The sequence below is a fragment of the Cyrtonyx montezumae genome, unplaced genomic scaffold (assembly GCF_038088225.1).
Source record: "Cyrtonyx montezumae isolate F1298 unplaced genomic scaffold, pur_monq_1.0 scaffold_5, whole genome shotgun sequence".
Taxonomy (NCBI): Eukaryota; Metazoa; Chordata; class Aves; order Galliformes; family Odontophoridae; genus Cyrtonyx; species Cyrtonyx montezumae.
Window position 1 is genome coordinate 9,895,685 of NW_027072056.1, and position 25,987 is coordinate 9,921,671.

General features: G+C 40.4%; 1 protein-coding gene across 1 annotated transcript; it reads right to left on the reverse strand.

Moving 5' to 3' along the window:
• Positions 1-2,317: 2,317 nt before the first annotated feature.
• Positions 2,318-23,483, reverse strand: PCOLCE2 (procollagen C-endopeptidase enhancer 2). The gene is made up of 9 exons (XM_065748578.1): positions 23,339-23,483; positions 22,565-22,673; positions 14,904-15,159; positions 13,342-13,466; positions 12,119-12,255; positions 7,970-8,121; positions 5,727-5,810; positions 4,473-4,640; positions 2,318-2,913 (listed from the first exon to the last, which is right to left on the reverse strand). The coding sequence occupies exons 1-9, from the start codon at positions 23,425-23,427 to the stop codon at positions 2,777-2,779; spliced, it is 1,257 nt and encodes a 418-aa protein (XP_065604650.1). The 5' UTR covers positions 23,428-23,483; the 3' UTR covers positions 2,318-2,776.
• Between the last annotated feature and the right edge of the window lie 2,504 nt (positions 23,484-25,987).

Genomic DNA, 25,987 nt, shown 5'->3' on the forward strand with positions numbered 1-25,987 from the left:
GTTTTGGGCTTTCTGTTTTCTTGTATGCTTATCAGTATGGATGCTTCATACCACATAGTCAATCTTGTCTTATCCTCCAGATTCTCCTAATACAAGTTTGTTGAGCTTTTACTTACTTTTGTTGATAGAGGAAGTAAAGTCAGCAGCTTTTTTAATCTCCTTTCAAATTTGTACTCTTTTAAGCCTCACATTCTACCTGCCATGCCTTAAATGAAGCAGTGGTTCTCCTAAAATGTGCTGTTATTTAAAAAGCAACAGAGTTTGAAGAAGTTGGATTGGAGTTCATTGGCTCTAGGAATCAGAATTTTGTTACACGAATTAAAGAGCAAGTCACAGAAAGACTTCTGAGACTGAAAAAATGTTGATCACTTGTGTTGATACATTTTTGTTTGAAGGGTTTGTTGAATTTAATTTTTCTTCAGCATCTTACATATTAAAAAGATGGAAATTTTCGTGCTACCTCCATTTTCCGCAGAAAGGTCAAAAACATTAACGAAAGTCTGCCTATGTTCCAGCTTAAAGAGATTATTGAATGCCACTTCTGTTGAAGTGATTTAGAAATTATATTGCTGTTAGATAATTTTTATTTGTTCGCAGGTTGTAAAATACAAGCATATGAAATCCAGTCACTACATCTGATTTCAAAAACTGTCTTCTTGGAGGGTTGCTAGCTCTGTTGTGTAATTGATCCTCACTTGAGTAAACTGGCACTGCACTGCATTTCCTGAAGTCCTGGCTCCTGATTCCTATTCCAGGGCTACTGCTGTCAGACCTTGATTCCTGTAAGGCTTGGGCCTTCCAAACAGGAGCGTGGAGCAGGAGGAATCTATTTAGAGTGAGCACAGGTAAACACAGTATCTTAAAGTGGTTTTCACATATCCCTTAAACTTCAACATTTGTCAGTCCTGGGAAATTATTTTAGATTAATTACATCTAAAAAGTTAAATAGCATTTGGATGTATTTTATTTTGTGAATGAATTTACAGTAGAAGGAAGTGTTCAGATTGGGAATTTAAGGAGTGTGTTGAGAAGAGCAGGCAGGAAGTTTCTCTGCATATGGTTTGGGAGAGGAGGAGCAGGCTGCCAGGCTCTTCCTGCTGGACTGAAAAAAGTTACATGACAGATGGTCTTGTCATCATAAATAAAAATAGATCATTGTAGTTCAGTGCAGTTCTGAACATGATTTCCACACTGCTTCTCCCCAGGCTGCTGCTTGGAGACACAGAGAGAACAATGTGTAAAGACCCTTAATTTGGATAAGAACTGATACTGGAAAACAAGGCTGACAACTGTAATTTGAAAATTACAAAATTAGACCTGGTTTGTAAACAAATATTATTTCTGCAGTGAAATACTGTTTGGTTCAGTCAGTAAGGCAATGTCATAGCAGTCTGTAGAATGTGGTTACAGCCCTGAGCAGTTTGACATCAGCTGCCAGCACAGCTTTTTTGTACGTTTGAGCCTCACTGCAATTCTTTTGTCTTCTTCCTTGCTACCCATTAAATCTTCACAACAGATACTGCTGTGTTAGCAAACTGCACCATGGCACTACCTCCTTGGCACTGCGCATGAGAGTCGGTAATTGAAGGAGAACAGTAATCCACATTGCCCTAATTAAATAATGAGTGCTTCTATTAGGGACCGTATGTCATTGCAGTTTCCTGTACACGGTCACAAATTATTGAAATAACTCTGATATGGTATTTACACACAAGGAAAACAAGTACTTAAATTGATCTGTGATTCTGTTCCATTTCATTTTTTTTAATCTTCTTTGTTTTACTCAGTTTCGTATGTGTTTGATCAAAATGTACAACTTCTCAGTAGTAATCTTTACCTATAATCTGGTTTTGTTCCTCCTTTTTGGTTATTTAGCCTTTCAGTTCCAGAGTAACATCTGACTGTATACAACAGACAGATGTGACAAATATCTCTAGGCATACATTCTACTATTTACACTAGTGGTGCCAGACTGATTATTGCTGTATTGTCTTTTCTTCCACAGTGGAGACAAAAATTAAAACTATCCGCATGTATACTTTACTGCCACTGAATTAATTCCTTCTGTCCTCTTCCACAATTACTTTACAGGACTTAATAGTGACATTACTTAGTATAGCATGGTCATAAGTAGAGAAAAGAATGGTGCTGTTGAACAGTTAAGTCTAATTTGTTGAAAAATAAATGCAGGTCCTAGTTAAATCAGTGATTCACTGGCTTCCATGGAAGAGCATTCAGTCCCTTAATCTTCCAGAGGGTATAGTGTCAGTCATACTGTGTGAGACCCAGAACATCAAAAACATGTAAATAATGATAATAAAGGAAAGGCTTCTGTCTTTAGCCTGCACTACTTTATAGGTAATGAATAACTAGTTGGTTTATGATTTAATCTTAAAATATTTTATTAAGCACAGATGATAATGCAAGAATCTATGTAATAAAACAAGAGAAAAAGCAGTGTTAAAGTGAGTTACTATAAATATTGCACTTAAAATTCTTATTTTACATATATACTCCTTACAAAATGGACAATTATAAATTAACAGCTTCCAATTAACTGGAATTTGGTATGTTTCAGATCAGATGGCTGTGCTGCAAATCTTCAACTTTATGATTTAGGATTTGTAATTGGTGCCATTTTGTGTCAGGATTGTGCTTTGGTGGTTGGGATGGAAGAAAGGTTGGAAAGGGTCTTACTGTTGATGACTGTGTTTTCATGACTTAAACTAAGTGAAAATTACTTTCCAAGAGCAATGATAGAATGCAGGTGCAGAGTTTAGTTATAACATGTTTTGTTTTTCAAGGCATTCGTGATCTTTTGGTTCTTAGTCTTAAAACTCATGACAAAGCTGTTCGGAAAGATTTTGCCTCTGCCGTCTTCTTCTGCCTGGCCCATGATGATGTAATTCAAACCTACAAAAGAAAGTATGATATTACAGAGCCAATGTCCAAGACATGGTTGGGTAAGCAGAGTTCTCTGTGGTCTATATTCTGTCACCAGTGTCTTTACCATGTTTTCCTTCCTACCCAAGGCATATATATACTTCCTTATCTATCTTTGTTGTGCTAATGTAATGAAATACATTTATATAAAAATCAAGAAGGTTCATGGCTAAATAGGAATCTACTGTATGGCTAAATATATTGCAGATGTTTATTAAGTAGAGATCGACAAATAAGCTGACAAACATTAGAAATGCAGAATAAACACTGGATCAATTAATTTCTAACATCCAGAGAGGAATGTGTCTCATTAATTTTTGGATATTTTCTCATATGCTCAGCTTGTAGTGTAATGCTCTTTAGTGTTTTCATTCTCTTTTCCTTCCCCAAGGACATAAACATATTCTAGGAATATAGAGTGGCAGTCCAATAAGCAAGGCAGGTGTGGTGTGTGTAAGTGCTGGCTTTGAGGCAATCAGATGGATTTGAGAATTTGCATTGCTTAGAAGAGTTAGAGATCCGCAAGGCCTCAGGCAGGAAATAGTCATGAGATAGGGGAGCAAATGGAAATGTAGGAAGTTTAGATATTAGTAATGGCTATTAAATAATTCAGAGGTAGATTATTTAGGTAGATAAACTGAAGTGTGTGATTTGGAGCCAGTCTGCCTAAAAGGAGACAGTTTGTTCCACCAAGGATACTATTCTACCCCAGAAAAATGTTTACTATCTAAAGAACCAAAGATAAAAGTAAAAGCAAGTTTCTTACAAGGATTGCTCACTTTGATACTGCCCGCTTAGGAGTGATATGCTTAAGTACCAGCAGCAGTGGGGTCTTTTTGGATGTTTATTAGATTATTTTGACTGTTTCCTGCTATGGCTCTGCCTGTGTTCTCCTGTTCTACCTGTTTACTCAGGAAACAGAGCTGACTGTTTCATTTTTTGCTTAGTTACTTTAATGAGAGGTCAGTTTCTTACAATATCATATAAGTAGCCTTTTTTATGTTTAACTGGAAATCTACTCTATGTAACTGATAGCCATAAAATATACTAGCTGTTTGCAGATGTCAAATGGGCTTAGTATGGTACAGTAAAGGTGTACAGGAGAGAAGCACCAGAAGTTGTTAAATTTTCATTTGCTGTGACATACTGCTCTTTCAAGTCTAGCATGTTATTCTTTTTCCATTCTGAATAACTGTGTATGATCTGAAATACATACATGGAAAAACAAAACAGAACTGAGTTTCATTTGAGAGAACAAAATCAGCTTTTACTTTATATCATGTGAGTTTTTGAAACAGCTTTTCAAAGTCCCTTGATTTAAGTAAGCCTAATACTTTGTAGGTAAAATTTAAGAATGCAGTATAAACCACTAAGTTCTTGTAGTTTAAATTTATTCTACGTAATACTAGTGGCTGATTGTAGAATCAGTTACTGTAATTCTACTAATTTTTGTGGTTGTATTTGAAACAGACGTTTTCAAAACTGTTGTCTTCTACAAAAACACAAAGCAGTTATTTGGCTGTACTTACCTCTTCTGATGAGTGGGCATTGCTTACATACTACAATAATCTTAGCACTCATATTCTTTCCTGCTTGTTGTATTGCTAGGTTTCCCTCCTTGTATACATTAATGATTGATATTGTTGCATGCAAGCTTCCAGCCCGTGTTGTTGTTGAGATGACAGTTCCAGTTATTACTAGAAGAAATGACATTTGATACATTTTAAAATATTTTTTATAAACAATTAGACTACAGAAACTGAATAAGCATATTTGCTCTTAACAATGGTGCAAACAATACTGCAAAGTTGGGTGTCATCAGCACTCTGGCAAGAGGTGAGAATGAAAGTGATTTATTACCCCAATGCCAAAGGAGAAAAAACAAGTTTTGTATCGTGTCAGTGACTGTCAACCACAACAGGTGAGGTATGGTCAGTAGGATTTTTTGCTTCTTGCTTGTTCTGATCTCGGGCCAGCCTGTACTGGTTGTGAACTGAACAAGGCTGGTGGTCGAGTGGTGAGGAGGTCATGCTGCAGTGACTCCATCCTGTTTCAGGATACAGTCACAGCCCTAAACTGTTTTTCTAGCAGAATGATCAGTATGATATAAAGCTGGTAGACTGCTTCCAAACTCATGGGTTTAGTTATAAAATTAGAGAGAATTAGATTATTATTATGTTATTTTAAGTTGTGAGAGGATGAAAGCTGTTCCATCAAAGATGTTATAAGGTAATAAATGTTATAAGGGATTAAAAAAGTTCCCAGTATTAATTTGGGACATGCCTCTGAGACATAAGAAATCAAACAACTAATGTCATCCAAATATACAACAAACACAACCTTCTTTATCAGTGATTTGTGCACAAGTAGTGAAAGCACTGCTTTTATCTTCCACACTTCTAAAGTTTAAAAATAATTTGGAAATCTGTAGACTGAACTGTGAAATAGTCAGCAAGTATGGCATAAAATGTCTATTCAGTGATGACAGACAAATGAGATGACAACACAGCAATTGAATCTGTACTCCCTATTGGAGACTGACCTGTATTTAATGATACGCTTTTTAGATTGAGCACTCGTTTCTGTCGTACATGCAGTGCCTCTTTTGGAGAATCAACTATATTTTGAGTGATGGACGTGTCAGATGCACATGTAAGAGGATGTAAAACTATCACCAGTATAATAATTATCATTCATAACTACATCTGGTAAAATGCCCAGCAGTGTAAACATACATTTCCAAGTGACGATTAATTAAAAAGAAACAAACTTCACTTTCTTACCAAAATTGCTTGAACAATAATTGCTTTCTAGAGTCCCACTCCTCTTACACTTTTGCTGGCACAGGGCAACTGTAGGTTTTGAAACTTTGAAGAACAAAGAAGAAATTGAAAGATATTTTGAAATAAATGCAAGCAGTATGCTTAAAAACATAAACACATTAACTAGATTTGGTCATGCAAGGGATGAGTAACACAGTAATGATATTCCCTTTTCCTGCCATCACCTTGAGTCTTCTTTCCATGTGATTCAGCTACATTTGTGTATTAATGGTGTTAAACAGTGGGATTTTTTTTACAGAACATTTACATTTGATTGTTGTATGATATTAAAAGTGGAAGTTCTTAGTGTTGTTGCTTATTGCCCTAGAGCCCTAGTAGTACATTTAAAGTCTTAGAATATTACAGTAATGCTTCCTTCAGAGAGAGTGGGTGGACTGGTACCTGAAATTACTGTACTGTGGTGAAAGAGAGCAGAGTTCAAATTCCTATATTTTTCTCTAAATTTTTTGCATTGCTTCATGACGTAGTACTGCATAATGTTGACAGATGGCATTTTGAAACACAATAAAATATGTGAAGAATGTAATATTAGAGGCAACAGCTACCTGACACTGATTTACATTTCCATTCTGAAGCTGAGTGCTTTGTTTAAAGACAAGTAAATACACTCCTCCCCCTCTCTCCTTTCCTGCCTCTCATTGGAGTGGACATTAACAGTCTCTGTACTTTATTCAGATTATTGGAAATTTTGAGATGAGAGATGGAGAGAATAAAAGCTATAATAAACCCTGACAACATATAAAGGCATTTAATGTAAAGAAAAACATGCCCTAAATTGTTTGTGAAGAATATATTTGCTTTTCTTCTTTACAACGAAGTATTTTGGACAAGTCTTACTCAGTCTGTTCTTTCTGAAGAAGAGCTTCAGGCTAATTTTCCAACTAGTTATAATATATTTTTCTACTTCTCTTTTAATGGTACAAACTGTCTCTTTTTATGAATATTTCTAAAATGCAAATGAATGACGCTGAAATTTTGTCTTCAGTGCAGGTTAGAAGATCTTCATATTTGTTTTTTTGCCTTTTGAATCTCAAGTTTAATACTTGAACCATGTGTATTGATATGGGAATTTTGTTGTTTTTTTTGTTTTGTTTCATCTTCGTGGGATCTTCATTTGGTATTCAAGAGGGCTCTTTAGAAAGGTTGCAGCACGAGACAGGTGACAGCCTGGATTAACTGAGACCAAGTGTTAGAAGTAACAACTTTTAAGAAGTGCTTTATAATGAAAAAGAGCTGAATTATTTATTAACAAACTATCAGTTCCATCAGAATGATTCACAGTTACTATGATTTCATTTTTATGATGCTTATTTTCATCTATTTTAAGTATCTTTAGTATTTAAGCACCACAGTTTCTTGGTTTTCCACTGGAAAGCCATAACTGTCCTGACTTCTAATGTATTTTAAGTACAAATTAGGTTGTGTTGCAAAACATCATAAATAATTTGGTTTTGTGCTATAACTGTATCTTAAACCTCTCACTCAGCTTATAGAAACTGTAAGACTTTATCCCTTCAGTACCTCAGTAATGAGGTAGTTCTGGCAAGGCCTTCAGAGAAATCCTCCTTTGATCTTTCACATGTGCTGTTTCGTCTCAAATATAAAAGGAACTTATTTTTGGTGTGACATATTTTGTTATAAATTTCTGCCCCTGAATTTTTTTGAATAAACACAATTCTGAAAGAGGGTCATGTTGATAGGATGTTTAGAAAATGTGAAGAGGTCTCAGATGGCTTAAATAGCAATGGTGCTTAATCTTAATAACTTGATGAAGAGAAATATGGCCACACTTTGACATATTAACTTGTCTGGAAGACCTTTTTTTTTTAATAAAACTATATATTGAAATATGTGGACCTTCCTATAAAGAAAAAATAATAATTGCTCATTATTCTGTGGAATTTGGTAAAAGATCATCAGCTGTCCAAAAAACTGAGAAGATACAATAATATTCTCTTATCTGAAGTGAGGAACTGTTACAGTGAAGTGGAGAAATTTCCTGTTAATATTATTAAGTAGATTCTATGTGCTCTCTTGAGTATATTAATTTTTAATTAACTCTCTCGGCATTTTAAGCACTAACAAACCACAAAACTGATTTTAATATACTTCTTTGTTACATTTTTCCTATCCCTCTCCTCCTGGAATAAATTAAGTTTTTGAATCAAAGCCAAAGAACTTACTTGATGTAGCAGGGACTGTTGTAGTAGGTGGAACTGTAGTTGTGGGTAACTTTTTTGGTCTAAATCTATAATGGCCAATAAAGCCATCAGCTGTTAAACTTAAATCAGATAAAAACTGAATGAACAGTTCATTTTTCTCAGATAGAATAGGCCTGGAATAAAAGAACAAAACAACTTCCATTAGTTTTAATGTCAAACCAAAAAAAAAAAAATTAATAGCATTCTCCTCCCCAAAAAAGAAAACAGATTGTGCTTTGTATTTATTGTTGATGTAAATGCAGTGTCTGCCCCCAGACTACTACTGAAATACATGTTCCTTTTGCTAGTATGTTAGACACTGATGCTGTGACTTTGAAACTCATTCTGTTGAATCATGAAAAATTTGATTCCTGAGGTTATGTCAGTATAAATATCTTTAAATTCATTCTATGGGGATAGGTTAACACAGCGAGAAAATATGTTAAAGGAATCCCCAGTAGGTAGCACAGTTGAATACATGTTTATGGGTTTTAGTTCATTTTTGTTTAATTGAAAGTATATTACATACCTGGAAAGATTGATGGAAATGAATGTGATGTGGGACTCTGAAATTCTTCAATAAAGCCACTAAAATATTTTGGGTTGTCACTACTTCTGTGCAGCTGTATTTAGCCAAAGATTGGATTTCTATTAGTGAGGCCTTACAGAGCTAGTGGTGTTGTTCTGTTAGGATTTGAAATGTCATAAACAAGTGCTTGTCGATGTATTCGTTTTTAGTTCATAAACTTGGAGCATCTACTGTGATGCTAACTGCTTTTGGATATAGACTTTGTGAAGACTAGTGCTAGAGAAAATTGTATGGCATGCAAGTCTAGCCAAGGAGCACATTGCTCATTCTCTTAAGCATTCCACAGCCCTTGTCTCAATACTGATTAATATCTGTTAACAGCAGTATTTTTCAAGCAAGGCTACATTGTTTGGAAAGAAGAAGAAAAATGAATATAGAGGCAAATGGAACTCGAGAGGAGAAAGTAGAAAATGGTTGTAAGATGTATTTTCACTAAAATGACTGACTTGATTATTTTCAGGGTTTCTGATAGTATTTGAGAGCTTTGGGCAGAAATTCTTCTTCTTAACACTTTATACACCTTATACCTGTAAAAACTTGTGATAACTCCTTTCTTTTCCTTTTCCTTTTTAGCGGGTATTTCAGAAGTTGGCTCACTAGGGGCTGAATCTGACATAAACAGAAGTACATAATTATCTGAAATTCTGTACGTTTACAGTTGCTGTGGTAAATGCACAGGCTGTAATTCTCTTACCACAGCACTGATAAAGACTTTGGAATTAGGAGACTGCTTGCCAGCTGTAGGAAAGCTTTGTTCTGCTTGCTGAACACTAGAAATAAAAAAAACAAAGAATCTGAAAAATTTGACCTGTGTATTTTTTTAAAATGTCATACCATGTTAACCAATTTACCTTATCTCAGGAGCTGTTTTTGTTGTTGTTCAGTTCTCAGCCATTATTTCTCCTAATAAAATGTGATTATTATGTGTACTATTCACTTATATTTCATACTAATTGTAATAAGGAATCAGATATATGGTTACATTCTATGCTTGCTGGTCTACAGCTGGATCTGGGTTCATCTCTGTAACCATCAAATGACTTAATGATATTCACTGTATTCATACTTCTTAAGTATACTGTTTCTGTCACAGAATGCTATGTTACATTATTTGTAACTGCTCGTTAATGAGTTTCAACTTGCATAATTGTTGTGTTAGACAAGCAACTAATACTATTTATAGAAGGCTTCCTTCATTATTCAGTTTACACACCATCGTTCTTTTCTTTTACTACAGGGGTTTAGTCCTTAGTTTTTTATGGTAAACTGTGGTGAGCATTTTGCAGCCAGTGGAAAACCCCCAAGAGACACACTTCTTCCTTATCACTGAATACATAAATTGTCTATATTTTCCTCTGCAAGGGAAAGTGACAGTGTTCAAGCTCTGTATTGGATCGGGTTAGTATGCACTGCTGTCCTAAAATTGGCTGTCAGTACACTTCTAACATTCTGTAGCAGGAAATCTCATCTCTAAGCTATGTGGCCTGGGTCTGAGCCCAGACTTCTGCCCTTATTTGCCTGTTGCACAAAGTCCATACTAAAATGTCTATGTTTTGAAGCCCACTAGAACTTTGGCAGACCAAGGCACAGCTTTGACCTGCTGCAGGGATAGATGCTGAGCCACAGCTGAGAGGTGGTTTAGGAAGCTACTTCTGGCCACCTCTCCGGGATTAACTGGCACTTCTTTATTTTGAACTGCCTTGTCAGCCAAGACCAGAACCCGATGGTTCGAAATGTACTTATGCAGCTGGCCTAGGTCTTAGCTGGAAGGAAACAACTACATTCCAGGGACTGGAGGCCACCAGCTTCATTTTTAAGGAGTGTTGTTTACAGCTGCCTTCTGAGAATCAAGGGAAGGAGAAAATCTTGTGGAGTTCAGTTCTTACCTGAGCTGGAAAAGGTCTGAAATGTCACAACTTATTATAGAGAGTGAAATGAGACTCTGATTGTGCTCTTGCCTTGTGGACTCCTTAATACTAACTGTCTTGCACAGTCTCCCTGCATCTCACAACTTTCCTGTTGAAGGCAATATTTAAAGACAGTTTTACTACTGCTAGTGAAGTTCTTCCTGCAAACAAGGAAGTGATTATGTATGTAACTATGGCTCAAACATAGTCTCTTGCATTGTTTTAATGGCCTGAAGTACCCAGCATCTAAAGAATGTTTGACCAGTAGCACTGTAGCATCAGTACCTTTTCATATTTCAGTATTTAACTGAGCTACAAGAAGGCTGTACTAAACTTAAGCTGAAAACACACATCTTTTCCAAATGGAAACTTTGAAGGGTTTAACGCCAAAAGCTTAAGGTGGCTGAAGGAAACTGAAGACTATATTTCAGGTGCAACCCTACATACTCTTAATTAAATCCTTACCAAAGTTCTAATAAATTTCTGTGAGGCTAAGCTTATTCTCTTTTATTCTCTTTATTTCTAGGACTGTCCTGCTATTAGGTAATGATCAAAAACAGCAAGAGGGAGTGAAGCTGTTGCATGGAGAAGTCTGTTAAGAGTTCTGCAGAATGTCTGCCTACCCTCTTGTCTCTGGAGGATACACAGTGTAACCTTAGAAAAACAACCAGCCAAAACTGCAAAAACCTCACAGTAAATCGCAGCCCAGCACGCTGTCCTTAGGAAAACTGAGGCATGCACCTCCTTCCCCTGTGCCACAGTTAGTTGCTCTTGGGAGTCAAACTAGCTGTCACTTCTGAGACTTAAATCCATGTAAGTATGTGAACAGACTATTTTTTTTACTACCTTGTATTCTTGGAAAAAAAATAAATCCTCTTCATTCTATAAAGCTACTCTTCATGGAAGAGGTAGGATGTAAGAAAAAAAAAAAGCTAAAAATAACTAGCCTCACACAAGAAAATGTATGTCTTTTTAATTATGATCCACTGTTGCCAGACTTATTTATATAATGGTGGTGCCTTTAGCTGGGTTATGGGGGTGTTTCTTGTGAGGAGGCAGAGCCAGAGAGGTGATGTTGGGGTATTCTGGATGAGATGGGGGTTTGGATGGGTTAGGGATGTTTTCTGGGTGTGGCATCAGCAATTTGGCAACAAAGCTGCTGAAAGCCTATGGTGTTACCCAGCATGTTCATGTGCCACGAAGGGAGTGGAATTGTGAAAGAGGGTAGAATGAAACAGAGTGAAGAGCCAAGGGACTAGGGAGTTCAGCTGGATCCTTGCAGTTGTCTATCTGTAATCAGAACAGATGCTAGTGTTCAGCTAGCATTAATACTGGTGTTATATGTACATACTAATATCAATAGCATTAGTATGGGTGTCGTTAGAGAGTGCTCTACTGAGGTTTGAGGGATAGGACAGAACTTGGATTGCAGCCAGGGACAGTCAGAGACACACAAGGGAAAAGGAAAAACCTGGGGAGAGGCAAGATATTAAGTAACTCCTAGAACTGCAATTGAAGGTTGAAAATGTCATAATAAGGGAAAGAAAACAAAAAGTCTTTCAAAAAACAAGTACAGAACTGTTAGCAAAGCAATACATAGTGCTGTGAAGTTCATAATCATAGAAAGTTACTTACGCTGGTGGACTGTCTCCACAATACTTCCCAATTCTTTTAGCATCATTGATTTCCCCACCATTAAACACTGCAACATAGTCATATCTGCAGTAGTTGTCTCTCTCCACATCAAACTTCTCAAACTTCAATTCTATTAGCTGCAGGGAAAGTGCAAGTAATTTAGCAAGGGTGTGATATCCAAAATTTGTTTGTGCTTCTTACAGTAAGTGGCCTCTTCAGATGAGATACTAAACTATTTTTGCTGTCTATAATGATACATTTCTCAATCCACTTAATTTGGATTTGATATTTTAATCCATGTAGCCTCTCTACAGCAAATAGTTCAAAATACGACATTAATATTCTATAAAATATTTTTTTCTCAATTTTTATTTAGGAGATCGTGGTCATTAACAGGTGATTAAGAGTAGTTTTCTTTACAAAAAGAAGAATATGAGAAGCTGGAGATAAGAAAAGCAAACTAACAATGGGCTTGGTGACCAAGATTGCTGACTTTGTGCCAAGTTACAGAGCAGATGGCTCAGCAACAAGCAGAAAATGTGAAGCTGGGATGCAGATGAGCTCTACAGCACAGGGAACAACATGTTCTAGCCATGTGTGGCTAATGGTGGCAAACAAACTCTTTCTCTGCTCTCAGCTCTATTTTGGTCTTAGCAAAATTGGAGCGTGCACTCTGAGGGCATCTGGCTAACTAAGCATGTTAAGAGATGAAGCCTTCAAAATATAAAGCAAGACAAAAGTAAAGAAACCTACATTGAAGATCCCTGTGCAAGGCTCATCTGAATATATTCCCTATAATGTCAGCAGAATCAATAATAATTTCTGCTTTTAATAAGTTGAACAAGCTCTGCCTGGTTACCTCAATAACAAACTGAAGTAAAACTGAACGTGCTACAAATAGTGTGAGACTTAAGCTGAACATTCATCACCATCGTTATCATGTCTGGTCCTGAGATGATCACTTCCTCTAGCTTAATTTGCATGATGTTTTGCTGATTAACAAAATCGTCTTTAAAAGCCTCACTGGTCTTAGATGCTCTGAAAGTTGCATACAGGGGAATCTATCAGTGTGCGTGAGAGTGTGCGTTCTGCAGTTCTTGTGTTCTCTCAGCTGCCCCACATCATACAAGAAAGGTGAGTGCAGCTGAAGAGCAAGTGGGCCTGCACTCTGCACATCCCTGACTTCAAGTTTCACGTGGGGAGGGAGGTGTGGGGAATGTTACCTGGTTCTTGGGGGCCACGATGTGCCACGAGCACGTGACGCCTGCTGGGTAGTCCCGCTCCGGCCAGTTGGGTGTTTGGAAGGAGCCAGATGGCTTCTCCAGTCGTCCCCCACAGTACTGGTCACCTGGAAGTACAGCACACTGTGCGTGTTATACTGTGGGTGACTCAGATGACAAGCTGACCTTGCTGTGCTGGTGCCCAGATGCTGGTGGGGCCTTGGGGCTATGTGAGGAGATGCTGGAGCTGTGCCATGCTGGGCACTGCCAGTTCCAGCAGCTCCAGTGCCACACAGCTGGGCCCAACAGCATGCTGGTGGCTCCTGAAAGGAAATACTATGAAAAAGGAGCATAAAATGCCATAGGTAGAGAAGAAGAGAAAGAAAGGGAAAGGGAGCAGCAGCCCTGTGAACAGCAGCGCTCAGCCCTCAGACCCATGTGGAGCTAGAGGTGTTCCCTGAGAGAGCTGTGCCCTGTGGAGAGCCTACCACGAGCAGGCGCTTTCCTCCACGTCTCCCCGATGTACAGACCAGCACCAGGTATGTAATCCTTATTTATAATAAGACTGAGTCTTTATAAAAGTGATTTCATCTTGTTACGGTTGCCTAATAACATCTTTCACAACTTACCAACACAGTGGTTGGCGTAACTACTGAAGTTACCATCATCTGCATCAGCCCAAAGCTCTGCCTAGTCTGCTTTGTGCTAGTAGCAAAAGCTTCCAAGAAGAGTCAGCTGGCAGGGCAAGAGTGCAGTGATACATCCTCCCTGTCATCTCTGAGCAAAAACTAATGCCTTTGCCTTCATTCATTCCTAATATATTTTTCTTTCATATATTTTTTTAAACCAATGAAGTTTACAATCCTCAGTGTGTCTTAGCACAGCACTCCACCACTTTGGAGCTCACTGAGAAAAACTGCCATATCCTTTCCTTTAAATCCACTTGCTTTGTTTACTTGGAAGCAACTGTAGCTCTGTTACCTGTTTGTTTTCTCCACTTCAGTCCTGACTTTAGAGCCATCTCCTATACTCTCACTGAACTGTGTTCCATGAAGATATCCATGCAGAGCTTGATTTTTATATCATTTTCAAAAAATTAAGTTTTTGACTATTATTATTATTTATATCCATTGAACACTGGATTCTCAACTATTGTTTTCTACTACCTATTTTCTATTATCATCTATCTTAAGCCAAAGTTCTCATTTGTAAGCACTATACTCAATTCAGAGCCTGTTGTAGCATAGTGAGTTAGGATGTTTTCTCCCTTATTTGGAACACTTTTCTATGCTGAATTTTATCTGCCATTTTACTGACAAGCTATTACCATACTGCTGCTAGATGCAGCCCTTCTGCAACTCTTAAAATACAGCTGGTCCTCTTTACTACTCTGATTAACTAGCTGTTATGGGTAAGCAATTGTACTCAGCAATTTGCTGAGCAAGTTAATTAATGAATACACTGAGCACCACAACTCTTAATGCCTCTGACGCTGCATCTTAAGCATTAGTGTAGCTCTCCATAAGGTTAAATTTGTCTTCAGCACATACATAACTGTCAGTTACCTCTTTCATGTGGTTCTGCTGCAGAAAACTTTGCAATAAATCCGCTTCCTGCAGTATTAGCATCTGAAGTCATCTGCACCAGCATCTTATTGCTGCTGGATACGAGGGCACCTGGTTTCACTGTTCCACAGAACCTTCCGATGCGCTGTCCGCTGGCATGGCCGCTGTATATATCCACGAAATCGTAGCGGCACAAGTTGTCACTTTCCAGGTCTAAGTACCGAAAAGAAAGAACCACCACTTTCCCTTCGGGCACCTGCAGGGCGGGGAAGGGAGAGAGAGATCCTGAGGTGTGACTGACAGCACATATCTATCTATGCGCGAGAATATTGTCACATCCTCCTACTCTTGCCTGTGAAGCTCTTTTTGTCGACTACACTCCAAACAATGGTTTTTAACATCACGTTGGGACAATTATAAAACCAAAGCTCTGGCCATCTCAGCTGCCATTATCTTCCTCCTGATGCACGGTAATCTGTCACCAAGTGTGGCTAGGGGGTGACATGAACGGGGGTGGTTTCTTTTAAATATGGAACAAGCAATTTATAATTTTGAAGAAATGAAATGGCTGCCCTTCTGTTGCTGACCTGTCATAAGGTTTCACATGATTTTATTTATTTATTTATTTATTTATTTATTTATTTATTTATTAGCATGGCTTACATTTATAACTGAAACTGGAAACTTTACTGAACAACCCTAATGTCAGCTATTGGAGTGGGTTCATTCAGCTTGAAGGCTGCACTTACATTTGGAAAGTGTGTGTAAAACTACAAAGAATTCCAAAGAGCCATTAGTGGGTGTCCCCAGTACACAAAATTTTTGTTTCCTGAAGCATCTGAGAAAACATCAGAGAAGGTACATCTCATATGTCTGTACGTGTGGGCATTGTGAAAGAAGTACTGACAAGGATGTAAATTAAGAGAGGGTAACAGCTCAAAGGAGGAGAACATTCCCTGGGATAGTGTTGCAAGCTTTTAAGAGCATAAGCAGCACACCAAGAAGTGCAAACTATTCTAACAGGCACTCGATACTACTTAACAGGACAGAAAGGAGAGAAAAAGTATTTTAAGGCTTAGAGGGACCTCAGGTAGGCAGAACATAATTATCTTTGCTCAATTCATAGTCCACTAGAGTGGTTACCAATTAAAGTAATTGCAGCTGTTCTGTTTTACCGAGACTGCTATTTCTGCTTTAAATATATAACAAACACTTAATACATCTGCAGTAGGTCCATATTTATGCCACCCCATTTAAGAGCTGGTGAATCTTTTCCTTCCTTAACAATGACTCATTTTAAAACACCCCTTGGAGATAAACTGGACCTAAGCTGTTTCAATATGGAATTGTCAAACAGTCTTTGAATTCTATGAGTCTCAGTTGTTAAAAATGCTTTCAGATGGAAGAGGATAGATGGAAATGACTTCTTAACCCACAGAAGAGACTAATAAAAGCAGCAATAACCAAAAGTAATGAAAAAATGTGCTGCTTATATGTTAAGGTTATTCATTTGTGCAGCTGCTTTCATGTCCAGTGCCAGTACTGATCCTGCAGGGCAGACTGCACAAGCTGATTGCATCTGCCCAGGGCACACATACATGCTGGCTGACGACCCCCACTGCATCCACACTGCTGCATAGAATATACTGTCAGAATACTTTCCTTTAATCCTTGTTCAAAGTTCTCTCCAAAAATGTATTCAGCTCTCCTGTGCTGACGCATGTTATTACTACTACTACCAGTACATCAAACCACAGAACTCATCTAATCTTACCCAGAAATTCCAAAGCACAATGACTATGTTTTAGAAAATGTTAAGGTCAGATGTTAGGTTTAGCTCTCATGCTACTGAAATGAGCAAGCCCTGTAGCTGGTACAGGAAAATAACCCACATGTGTATTTATTCAGCATGAGGCCAATACAGATGAGGGGATATTTTGTAAGATTTTCTGTGAAAGCAATATGACTTCTTTAATTGCTGATCTCGTAACTAAACCTCTCGTTATTGCATTTGTTGTCTCCTGGTCTGGATCACCGAGAGGCATTAGGGCATGCATCATTTTAACAGTGAAAAGTCTGAGAAGAATGTAGGATTCATGTCAGAAGAACTGAAGGTATTTACAGTTATACTACAGACTCTGCGTGACTAAAGAAAAATGTTGGCTATAACTTAGTCAGATCAAGTCAGATTTAGGCAGTTAAAAGCATCCTTTTTTCAGAAGTAGTAAACAGCTGTGTGTAAAATAGCATGCTCTTTTGGAGTTGGAATGCTTGTTATTTTTAATTTTATCCTAGTACAACAGGAACCAGGTGACCTTTAAAAGTCACCATGTTTTAATTTAACGCAGGGTAAGCTCTTTGTCCAGCATTTCCCACTACATACTTTCAATGTCTTGCAGTTTTGCTACAACTTACTCATCTTTAATGAGTTTCCCCTCTTCCTTTCACTGTTTCTGAAAGTTGAGCTGCTCCATCAAAATAGTTTTTTTGGTGCCTATCAGATTTTCCCTACTTTCTCAGCTTCAGTTTCTTCTTCGAAGAAACATGATCCCTTCTTAAGTCTGGGGAAAGAAGCTGAAATGCAGGAGCTGGCTGGTTTGGGGTTAAGGAAGAGGATTTTTGTTTTTTCCAAAGCACTTACACGCTTCCCCAGGCTTCCCAGTCCCTTGTGCTGCTCCAGGTGTGGCATTGAGAACCAGGACATAGGGCTGACCAGTGCTTGAGAGAGAGAGAGGAGTCCAGCAAAGCTAACTCTGAACTGCCAGCCTGCCATTCACTTGAGTCTTGAGGTTTTATGTTTCATGGTAAAAGGAATTCTACGCACTGCTGTACACTTCCTTCTTTCTTCACCACTGACTATGTTATACTGCACTTCATGACGTTATATATTTCGTTACAGTTTTTATTGTCTTTAGCTTTCAGCCTACTTGATCTTGACCTAGACTGTTCACTGCAGAAGTCTTTCAGCCCCATGGTCACGGACGTTTACAGAGAAGCTTCTGCAGACCTTAGTTGTCAGAATAACCTTGCTCACATTCAGCTGAATTTAGGAAGAAAAGTTATTTACATTTATGTGAACTGGGTCCCTTAATAACAGGTACTACTTTCTGTCGTTACGTTACATATTAATGTCATTACTTTATATATCACTGTCATTACTTATTAAAATAATATTTGTCGTCCTTCACAAAAATAACAAATGTGTTCTACCATGCTAAAGGAATTAAAAGTTTGTGGGCTGACCAGATGACACACAAGAGCACAGATGATGACAGTTCCACATTCTGGCAACAGCCACACCAGTTTGCAGCTACTGCCAAGGAATCCCACCCTGAATACACGCATTTTTGGAAAACAACAATTTTCTTTAATTTCTGCCATTTCCTTTTTAAAACGTTGAAAGCCAACGTGTTAAAATCTGCCAGTGTTCATCCCTGGACATTTAAAATATTGCTCCATGAAAAACCCAGGGGAGAAAACAGAGGTCAGCATGACTCAGTTTTGTTTGAGACACATCCGAGCCTGATGCGGTAAGGGATACCTCAGGGGAGGAATTGGAAGGAATTGTAGCTCTGCTCACATGAAAGAAAAAGAGAAGTCAAAGGAAGAATATGTGATGCCTCCCTTGCAGGGTGTGCCTTGTTATTCTGTTTTATCCATCCAACTGGTATCTTGCAATGGCAGAGCCACAGTTTCTGCCCCTCCTTGTCTTAGTGAGGGTGACTGACCCTTACCTGTCCTTTGCTTCACTTATTTGGCTCTCTGAACTTCTTTAGGATTGGATATTATGATACTGAACTCCTGTGAAGGATGCTTCTGCTTTTCATGAATTTGCCTTATTCCCACTGAAGGCTGAAGAAAAAGAGCACTCCCTGAATTTTTAGGGAAAGTTGTTCCAAAGCATAATTTTCATAAATCATCCATGTAGGATATTAACCTATTGGAACAAGCATGATTATTTTATATATAAAACCTACCACAAAATAAGATTACTAGATCTTTTTTGAATATCATTCATTGCAGGTGTTTAATGTTATGTTAATTAAAGTTCACTTACATTTAAAGTAATGAAGGTACTTTCCTGTTGTTCTCACTGAAAACAGAGCTGTTTCATCATCATCCCTCTTTCAAGTTCTGAGGGGAATTCCCAAATCATCTCACTCTTCCAAATTATTTGTTTTAGATTATTTCCTTTGGAAATAATCATTTGTTGGTGAAAAACACTGAAATACTTTTGAGAAAATATTTTGGCCTATTTTTAAATCTGTATTGTAAATGTTTAATACCAAAATGCTGACTGTATGTTATGCCATAGCAGCCCCAGGTAGACCTGAAGAACACATCAGTTATTTGCAAGCCAAAGGTAGTAGTAGTCTCTATCAAGAATGAATGTGAAAGATATTTGGAATGATATCCGAAGATGAGCCACAGTTCCAGCCCAGTCTCTTGTTCCCTAGTTCCATCTTCTCCAGCCAGAAAGAACAAATAAATTCCTATCAGTTTGCTCTCCCTGGCAAGCCACCAGATTCTGTTAAACTACTTATTTGCAGTCCATACAACCTTGAGGAAAGGCCTATTCTCTACAGGGAACTGCACATCTATATGGGAAAATGAAGGCTTAAAACATAGAGAAAATGTTTTAAGTATTTCAGTTTTCCAGGGCAGATTCCTAACCTTCCTGATAAGCAAAACTTTCAGACCCTGTTTATTGACCTGCCAGGACAGCTCCTGAACCTATAAAAACACAACCTTATGTAACTCTGACAGTCTTCAGTATTACTGTTGCACGTAAAATTGTGAGACTTAAGAGAACTGCAGTCTGCCAGAAAAACACAGGACAGTAATCCAGATTGCTGGACTGTGTGACACAGTTATGTGAGGTGATAGCCAAGAAGGATTACAGAGCATTAAAAGTAAATGTATGTGACATATTTTAGATAAAGCTATATACATTGCTATAGAAAAGGAAATAGCTGTACAAATGACTTTTTAGCAAAGCCAACTGAAAGCTGCAGGGTAGTCTGCCAAGGTTGTAATAGAACCACAAGCATGTGCTGAACACTTCTCAGAGCTCTTAGAATAGAGGAGCTGTTTTCTTTAGCCAGCTGAAAAAGTCCCAGTCTCTTGAACTAACAGAACCATAATTGAGTTAGAGAGACTCTTCTAGCTCCGGCAAACCAGTTGGAAGGATTTCAGCTGGTGCACTGCTACGTTGCTTTATCTGCACTACCCATAACGTTTTCTAAAACGGCTTTCTTCTATAGAGTGCATTAGCTGTCACTGCCTTGCTGGGAATTTTTTCTCTAGGTGATGAGATCCTCTAGTCAAGAAACACAGCTTCGTGCTTCTTGAGCCCCAGATGGAAAGTGAATCAACATCTCCCCCAGCGTTGCAGGCTGGCCTGATCCTGCACGAGGCAGCAGGCTTCAGGAAGGTGCTCACAGCCATTGGGTAAAACAGGCAAGAGCCTCAATCACCTTCCAAGGTTAGATGCTAAATGAGGAAGCTTAACAGAGCTAAGCATAGTACTTCACTGCAGTGTAACTTGCTTTCTTGATCGGTTGCTACTGTAAACTATTTTGAGCCTCAGTGGTATCTGGTGAAAGGAATTTCTTGTTTAAATTCTGGTAAACCAGATCCTTGAGTGTACCACTTTCCTTCAGTTCGGAAAATCACTCTTTTTACAAACTGAGGCTGCACAGTTTGATAGGCTTTACCTTCCCTAAATCCCCCCTGCACTTCCAAAAGACAGGGTTCTGCACAATTCATGGGGAAAATATCTGCTTGGCAGAGTGAACAGTGTCCAACTGGAGCTGAACGAGGTGGGGACACACGAAAGCCTCAGCTACTGCAGTTGTGCAGCCCTTCTCTGACCTTGGGTGAGTTACAGAGGGCAGGACAACATGAGCCAGAATAGCAGGAGCAAACAACAACACAGCCACAAAGTAAGAGTGATGATGGTGATGAAAAGCCAGGAGCCACTGAGTGCCCTCCCGTGATCAGTAAGGATGGAGTGCTATGGCTCTGTGGTAAGGCTGCTCACACCTGCAAGGCTAACCTGGGTGCTCACACCTTGTTGGCAACAGCAGCTTTAAATCTGCCATGAAACCATGCCATGAACTCATTAAATACAACCAACTGTTCTCCCATTACTCCCAATGGATACCGAAAGGCAGTTCCAAGGGATCCATGGGTAAATGCTTCTTCAGTACTGCTTCCACTTGTAGTCTGAAAGTTTTAATGGTAACAAAAACGATGCTCTTGTCATCAAGATGACTGTTTTCCTTCAGACACAGTGTTGAACTTTTGGACATCTAATACTGATTTATATTGGAAAACTAACTTTTTTTTTTTTCTATTTAAGGCGTGTTCCTATGACTCCAAACAGAACTGGTGTCTGCTGTTCAGACTGCAAGGTGGGCCACACTGAGTGCTGAGATCCCAGCCTCTTCAAGCAACAGGAAGCAAGTCTATTTGCAAGCATACATCTCACACCATACTGGTCTGGATTCACAGATTAAAGGTAACCTTTAACTCGGCCCTAATAATTAGGCAACTTCAAGGTGCAGAAAACAGATGTTGCAGCTTGATGGCCATCCTTCAGGTAAAATGTTTAAAATTACATCACTCATTTGGTACAAGAGTAGTTTCAACCGAACTCTGTAAACAGATCAATGCCTCTTTCTTTGTGTCAGCATCTCTATAGTAGCAGGAGACAATTACCCTGTAACATCCTGTTCAGCTGCCATCACCAGCCCGTAGTGCAGGCTTTGAACTAAGGCTGCCTTTACTGCTCCCTTCAACACAAAGACTACCTTGTTATATACTTCTTTTTCTTTTGCAAAGTCCACATTCAAGGGATGAATGTCACAGGAGCTCTTAGCGAGCTGAGCATAAAAAGATGGGTGTGGAATTTGGTGGGCAAATGTGTAAGGCTCCATTTGTACAGATGTGAGGAAAAGTAAAGCAGTTTATTCACATCTCTTTTTCTGAGTCTGCAGATTAGGATGCATCCAACACTGAGCTGTTCAGGCCTTGCTGCCTAGCAGTGTCTGTAAGCACAGTACCTCTGCCTTACAGCCTCATCTTGGCATCAAAATCTGTCATACCCTATGCTTTTCCATGGTCATCAGTAAATGTAACAACACTTCCTTTTTGCTTTGCTGCATGACGCGCTCCAGTTGTCCTTTCTGGTAGAACAGTGCTACTACAAGCATGCTACAGCCAAGCCCATTCATGGTATTTTCATCTCTGCTTGAAACTTCTGCATTTTCTTGCCAATGAGTTTTGCTTTTCATGATACTTTACGCTGTCTACACCTCAAAATTTTGCTTTAACCCTTCTGATCTAACTGCTGATTTCTCTGCTGGTGAGAACTATACATGTTTGCTATCAAGGGGGTTGATTTTAAAACAGTTAGGACATATCTGTGGAAGCCAATGAAATTTTGATTCGATCACGCATAAGGTCTGTTCTTTACTGCATGCTCCTGCCACTCTTATCAGATATATATTAGAGCCACCCTAAAGAGATCTGGATAGTTGAACTCCTCCAAGTTACTGAGCTCATTTTCGCATGCATCTCTTACCCACTATGAAGCACTGGTGTTAACAGCAATTCAGTGCCTTCAGCACTGCCTCTGTGAGATGACAAACTCTTACCGTGATTTTCCAGGTACATCTGCTGTTTGGAGGGTACACTCCTGGAAATCCTTCACTCCCAATGAACCCTGACTCCCCCGATACGACTCCTCCACACGTAAATGTAGGCCTGAGGATGACAGGAAAAATGGAGCTTCAATTTTAACTATACTTCATTTATTGCTTGCATAGTAACAAAGAGACACTGACAGTGTGAAACCTTAAAACAAAGCTGGAACACTTAAAATCATCAGTAACATCAGACAAGCTTTTCATTGCCTGCCCGATGCCACTGGAGCCACTGTGTGCAGTTCAGCAGCCTTCTGTGGGGGGGGGGGGAAGCACGGCTCGGACTGTAGCCCTGGCCCTGCAGACTGGTCCTATGTCCTGCTACGCAAGACGGTGGTGGCGATACATAGTAGAAAGTTGCTATTGTAATTCTAATTGTTAACAAGCCTGAAGTACTAATTCCCATCTTTTCCACCCCGCGATGCTCTGAACTTAGCCCTGTCACGAAGCAGCTCTCTCTGGCAGTTTCCTACAGCCCGGGGCCACCAGCCGCCCCGCGGGCAGCTCCTGGGGCTCAGCCGGTGCTAGGGCAAGGAGCGCTCGGCACCACGCGCCGGTGCCGCAGGGGACGCGGGAGAGCCGCGCACGTGGGGTCGGACGGCGCCGCTGTCGCACGGGGCCGTTCCGCACAGTGGGTCCGGTGCGCCCGCGGCGCTCGGTGGACGCGGGGCCGCGCGGAGCGGGGCGCGGAGAGATGGGACGGAACGGGACAGGATGGGGCGGTACCTGGGCGGCGGGGCGGCGGGACGCGCCCCCGGCAGCAGCAGCAGCAGCAACAGCGGCGGCGGCAGCGGCCGCGTGGCGGCGGGCGGCATCCTCGGGCGGCGGCTGGGGCCGGGCTGGGGTAGGGCTCCTCCGGCTGCCGCCTGCTCTTCCCGTGTGCCGCGGCCGGGGAGGAGGCAAAGGCGTCCGCGGCCCTCCGCCCCCAAGGGCAGGGCAGGGCAGGGCAGGGGCCGTGCCGGGCAGGGCCACGCGCCCGCCCTTCCTAAGCGGGGCGAGGCGGCTCCCGGCCCCGCTCTCCCCTGGGGCCGCTGCCCGGGGGCTGCAGCCCCGCTCCGGGCCCCCCCGGCTCCTCCCGCGCTGCCCTCAGGTGCTGCGGCGATGCTCCGCCCGAGCGGCGGTGCGCTGTGCAGGAACCGCTTCGCCCGGAGCTCAGACGGCAGTGCTGTAACACACTGCTCGATTTAAAATCTAAACCTAACTTTAGACGGTTCGTCTTGCCTGCTGGTTGGTAATCCTGACCCGTTTCAGCAGCGTTTTCACCCTGGCTGTGAAGGATGCTCTTTAAAGGACTGTTGCAGAGCTCACAGCCGTGAGCCCAGTGTTTGTGTGCACGTGAGACCCAGGACCAGGATGTTTGGGAAAGAAAGGGAATACCAGGTCAGGAGTCTTGCTGAACTCCAGAAAACTCTGTGTTAAAAAACGGGCACAGAAAGCAGTGTTAGTGCAGAAGGATAGTGACGTGGGTTGTTAAGACAGTAAGTGATAATTTACATTTTAAGGATGATCTTAAGAGCAGCCTGCACATCCTTTTGCTTTATGTGCTTCTTCCCGTAGAAAAGGTACAGAAGTTTGCATGAAGCAAAGACTGGAGGAACCGAGCAGTGGAAGGCTCTGCAGCTGCCACAAGGCAAGGCAGAGCACGAACCTCCTCTCTCGTTTTTGCACTGTTTGAGGACTCATTGCTCCTATTCCTGCAAAGCACAAAGAAGGCTGCTCCCACTGCCACGGCTTTGATGAAGTGCTGTGTTTTACACAAAGTACACTGCGAATGAAACAGAAAGAAGATGCTGTAAGGCAACAAATGTAATACCCATCCTCTTGTTTCTGTAGAGCTGGATGAAGAAAGCAGAAGGATAGCATGGATCTGTGCGTGCTAAATTCCCAAGAGGATTTGTGTAGTAGAGGTGCAGCTTCTGCTGGGGTGTCCCAAGACCTATGGTTGGTCAGAGGAACCAACAGCACTCCTGCATTCAGGGAAGCAGTGGAAAACAGCAAGGAGCAGAGGCTGAGGTATGTAAAGGTTTTGCAGGAGCTTGGCTTTGTTACAGAGACACTTGTCCCAGCAGCAGTGTGGGAGTGCCTTCAGGCTGGGCAGGGGCAGCCCTACACGTCCTGTGGGACACATCTGGGCAAGGCTGAGTGAAGGACTGCAGTAAGACAGTTGCCATTCCCAAGAAACAGACTGTGGGATGGAGGATCCTAATGTGATCAGAACATTGTATTGTTTGCAGCTGTATTTTGAACTGATCTGAAATGACAGAAATGGGAAATAAGTTAGAAAGCAGAAAATTACTCAGTCTATGACTGTCAGGTTCCTGGTTAGCAGCCATTACCTCTAGGTATAGTGATTTTAGTTATGAGGGTAGTTTAATGTTCATAAAATTGTTATGTATGGAAGTCAGTGTGTACCACAGCGAGCTGTGTAATCTTCATGCCACAGACACAAATATTGCCTACTGTTCCTCTCTGATTGTTAACATCTAGACTCCAAAAAGGAGTCTAGAAAAGAACCACTAGTTAAAAATACCAAGTATTGCAGGCCTTCCATCCACTGCAGAGCTCCTCCGTGCAGTGCCACCAGCAAGGGTGGGAAGCTCCAGTGGGTTAAATGTTCAGGGGCCTTTTCTGTGTGATTGCTGCAGATTTAACCTGTTCTCAAGTTACTGTTAAAACTTCTGAATGATAACAAGTCCCTGATCATCACTCACCCTGATCACCCTACATGCTTGCACACAGACTTGCAGCGAGTGCTGGCACCTTCACTGTCTCAGAGACAGAGCAGCACCTCTCCTTTGGCATGCCCTGCCCAGGAACAAACCCTGAATTACAGACTGCAGACAAGGCACTCAGTCTGAATTAAATTGTATTTACCAAATGTAAATGATGTTGCTGAAGAGAAGTCACCCATGAACTAAACCAGAATTCTGGCTGTTTTCCATTGATGGTTACAGAAGGATCAGGAAAGTAAAGCAGTACCTATAAATAAAGGTGTTAGCACTGACATTAACGTTAAACTAAATGTCTATTAGAAATACAGAAATGGGAATGACCTTCCTTTTTCAAGCCCAGTGTCCCCTGCTATTGCAGGCTACCAGATAAATAAACCCTTTCATAAATCGTTGATGCTTCATTTCTGAAGTCAGCAATTTGCAGGATCAGCATCCTGGTGTTTGCAGGGTAAAACTGCACAGGGTGAAAGGCTCAAGCAGGGACTGATGCAAAGGGTTTTAAGCTCCAACCAGAATATTTATGGGCTCTCAAGTAATGTTAATTGTGCTGCCTTGTGTACGTATTCCTTGTATAAAAGATGCATAGGTTATGTTATAAAAATAGCATGGAGTTGCATGAGGAAGGAGTGTATATTGATGTGCA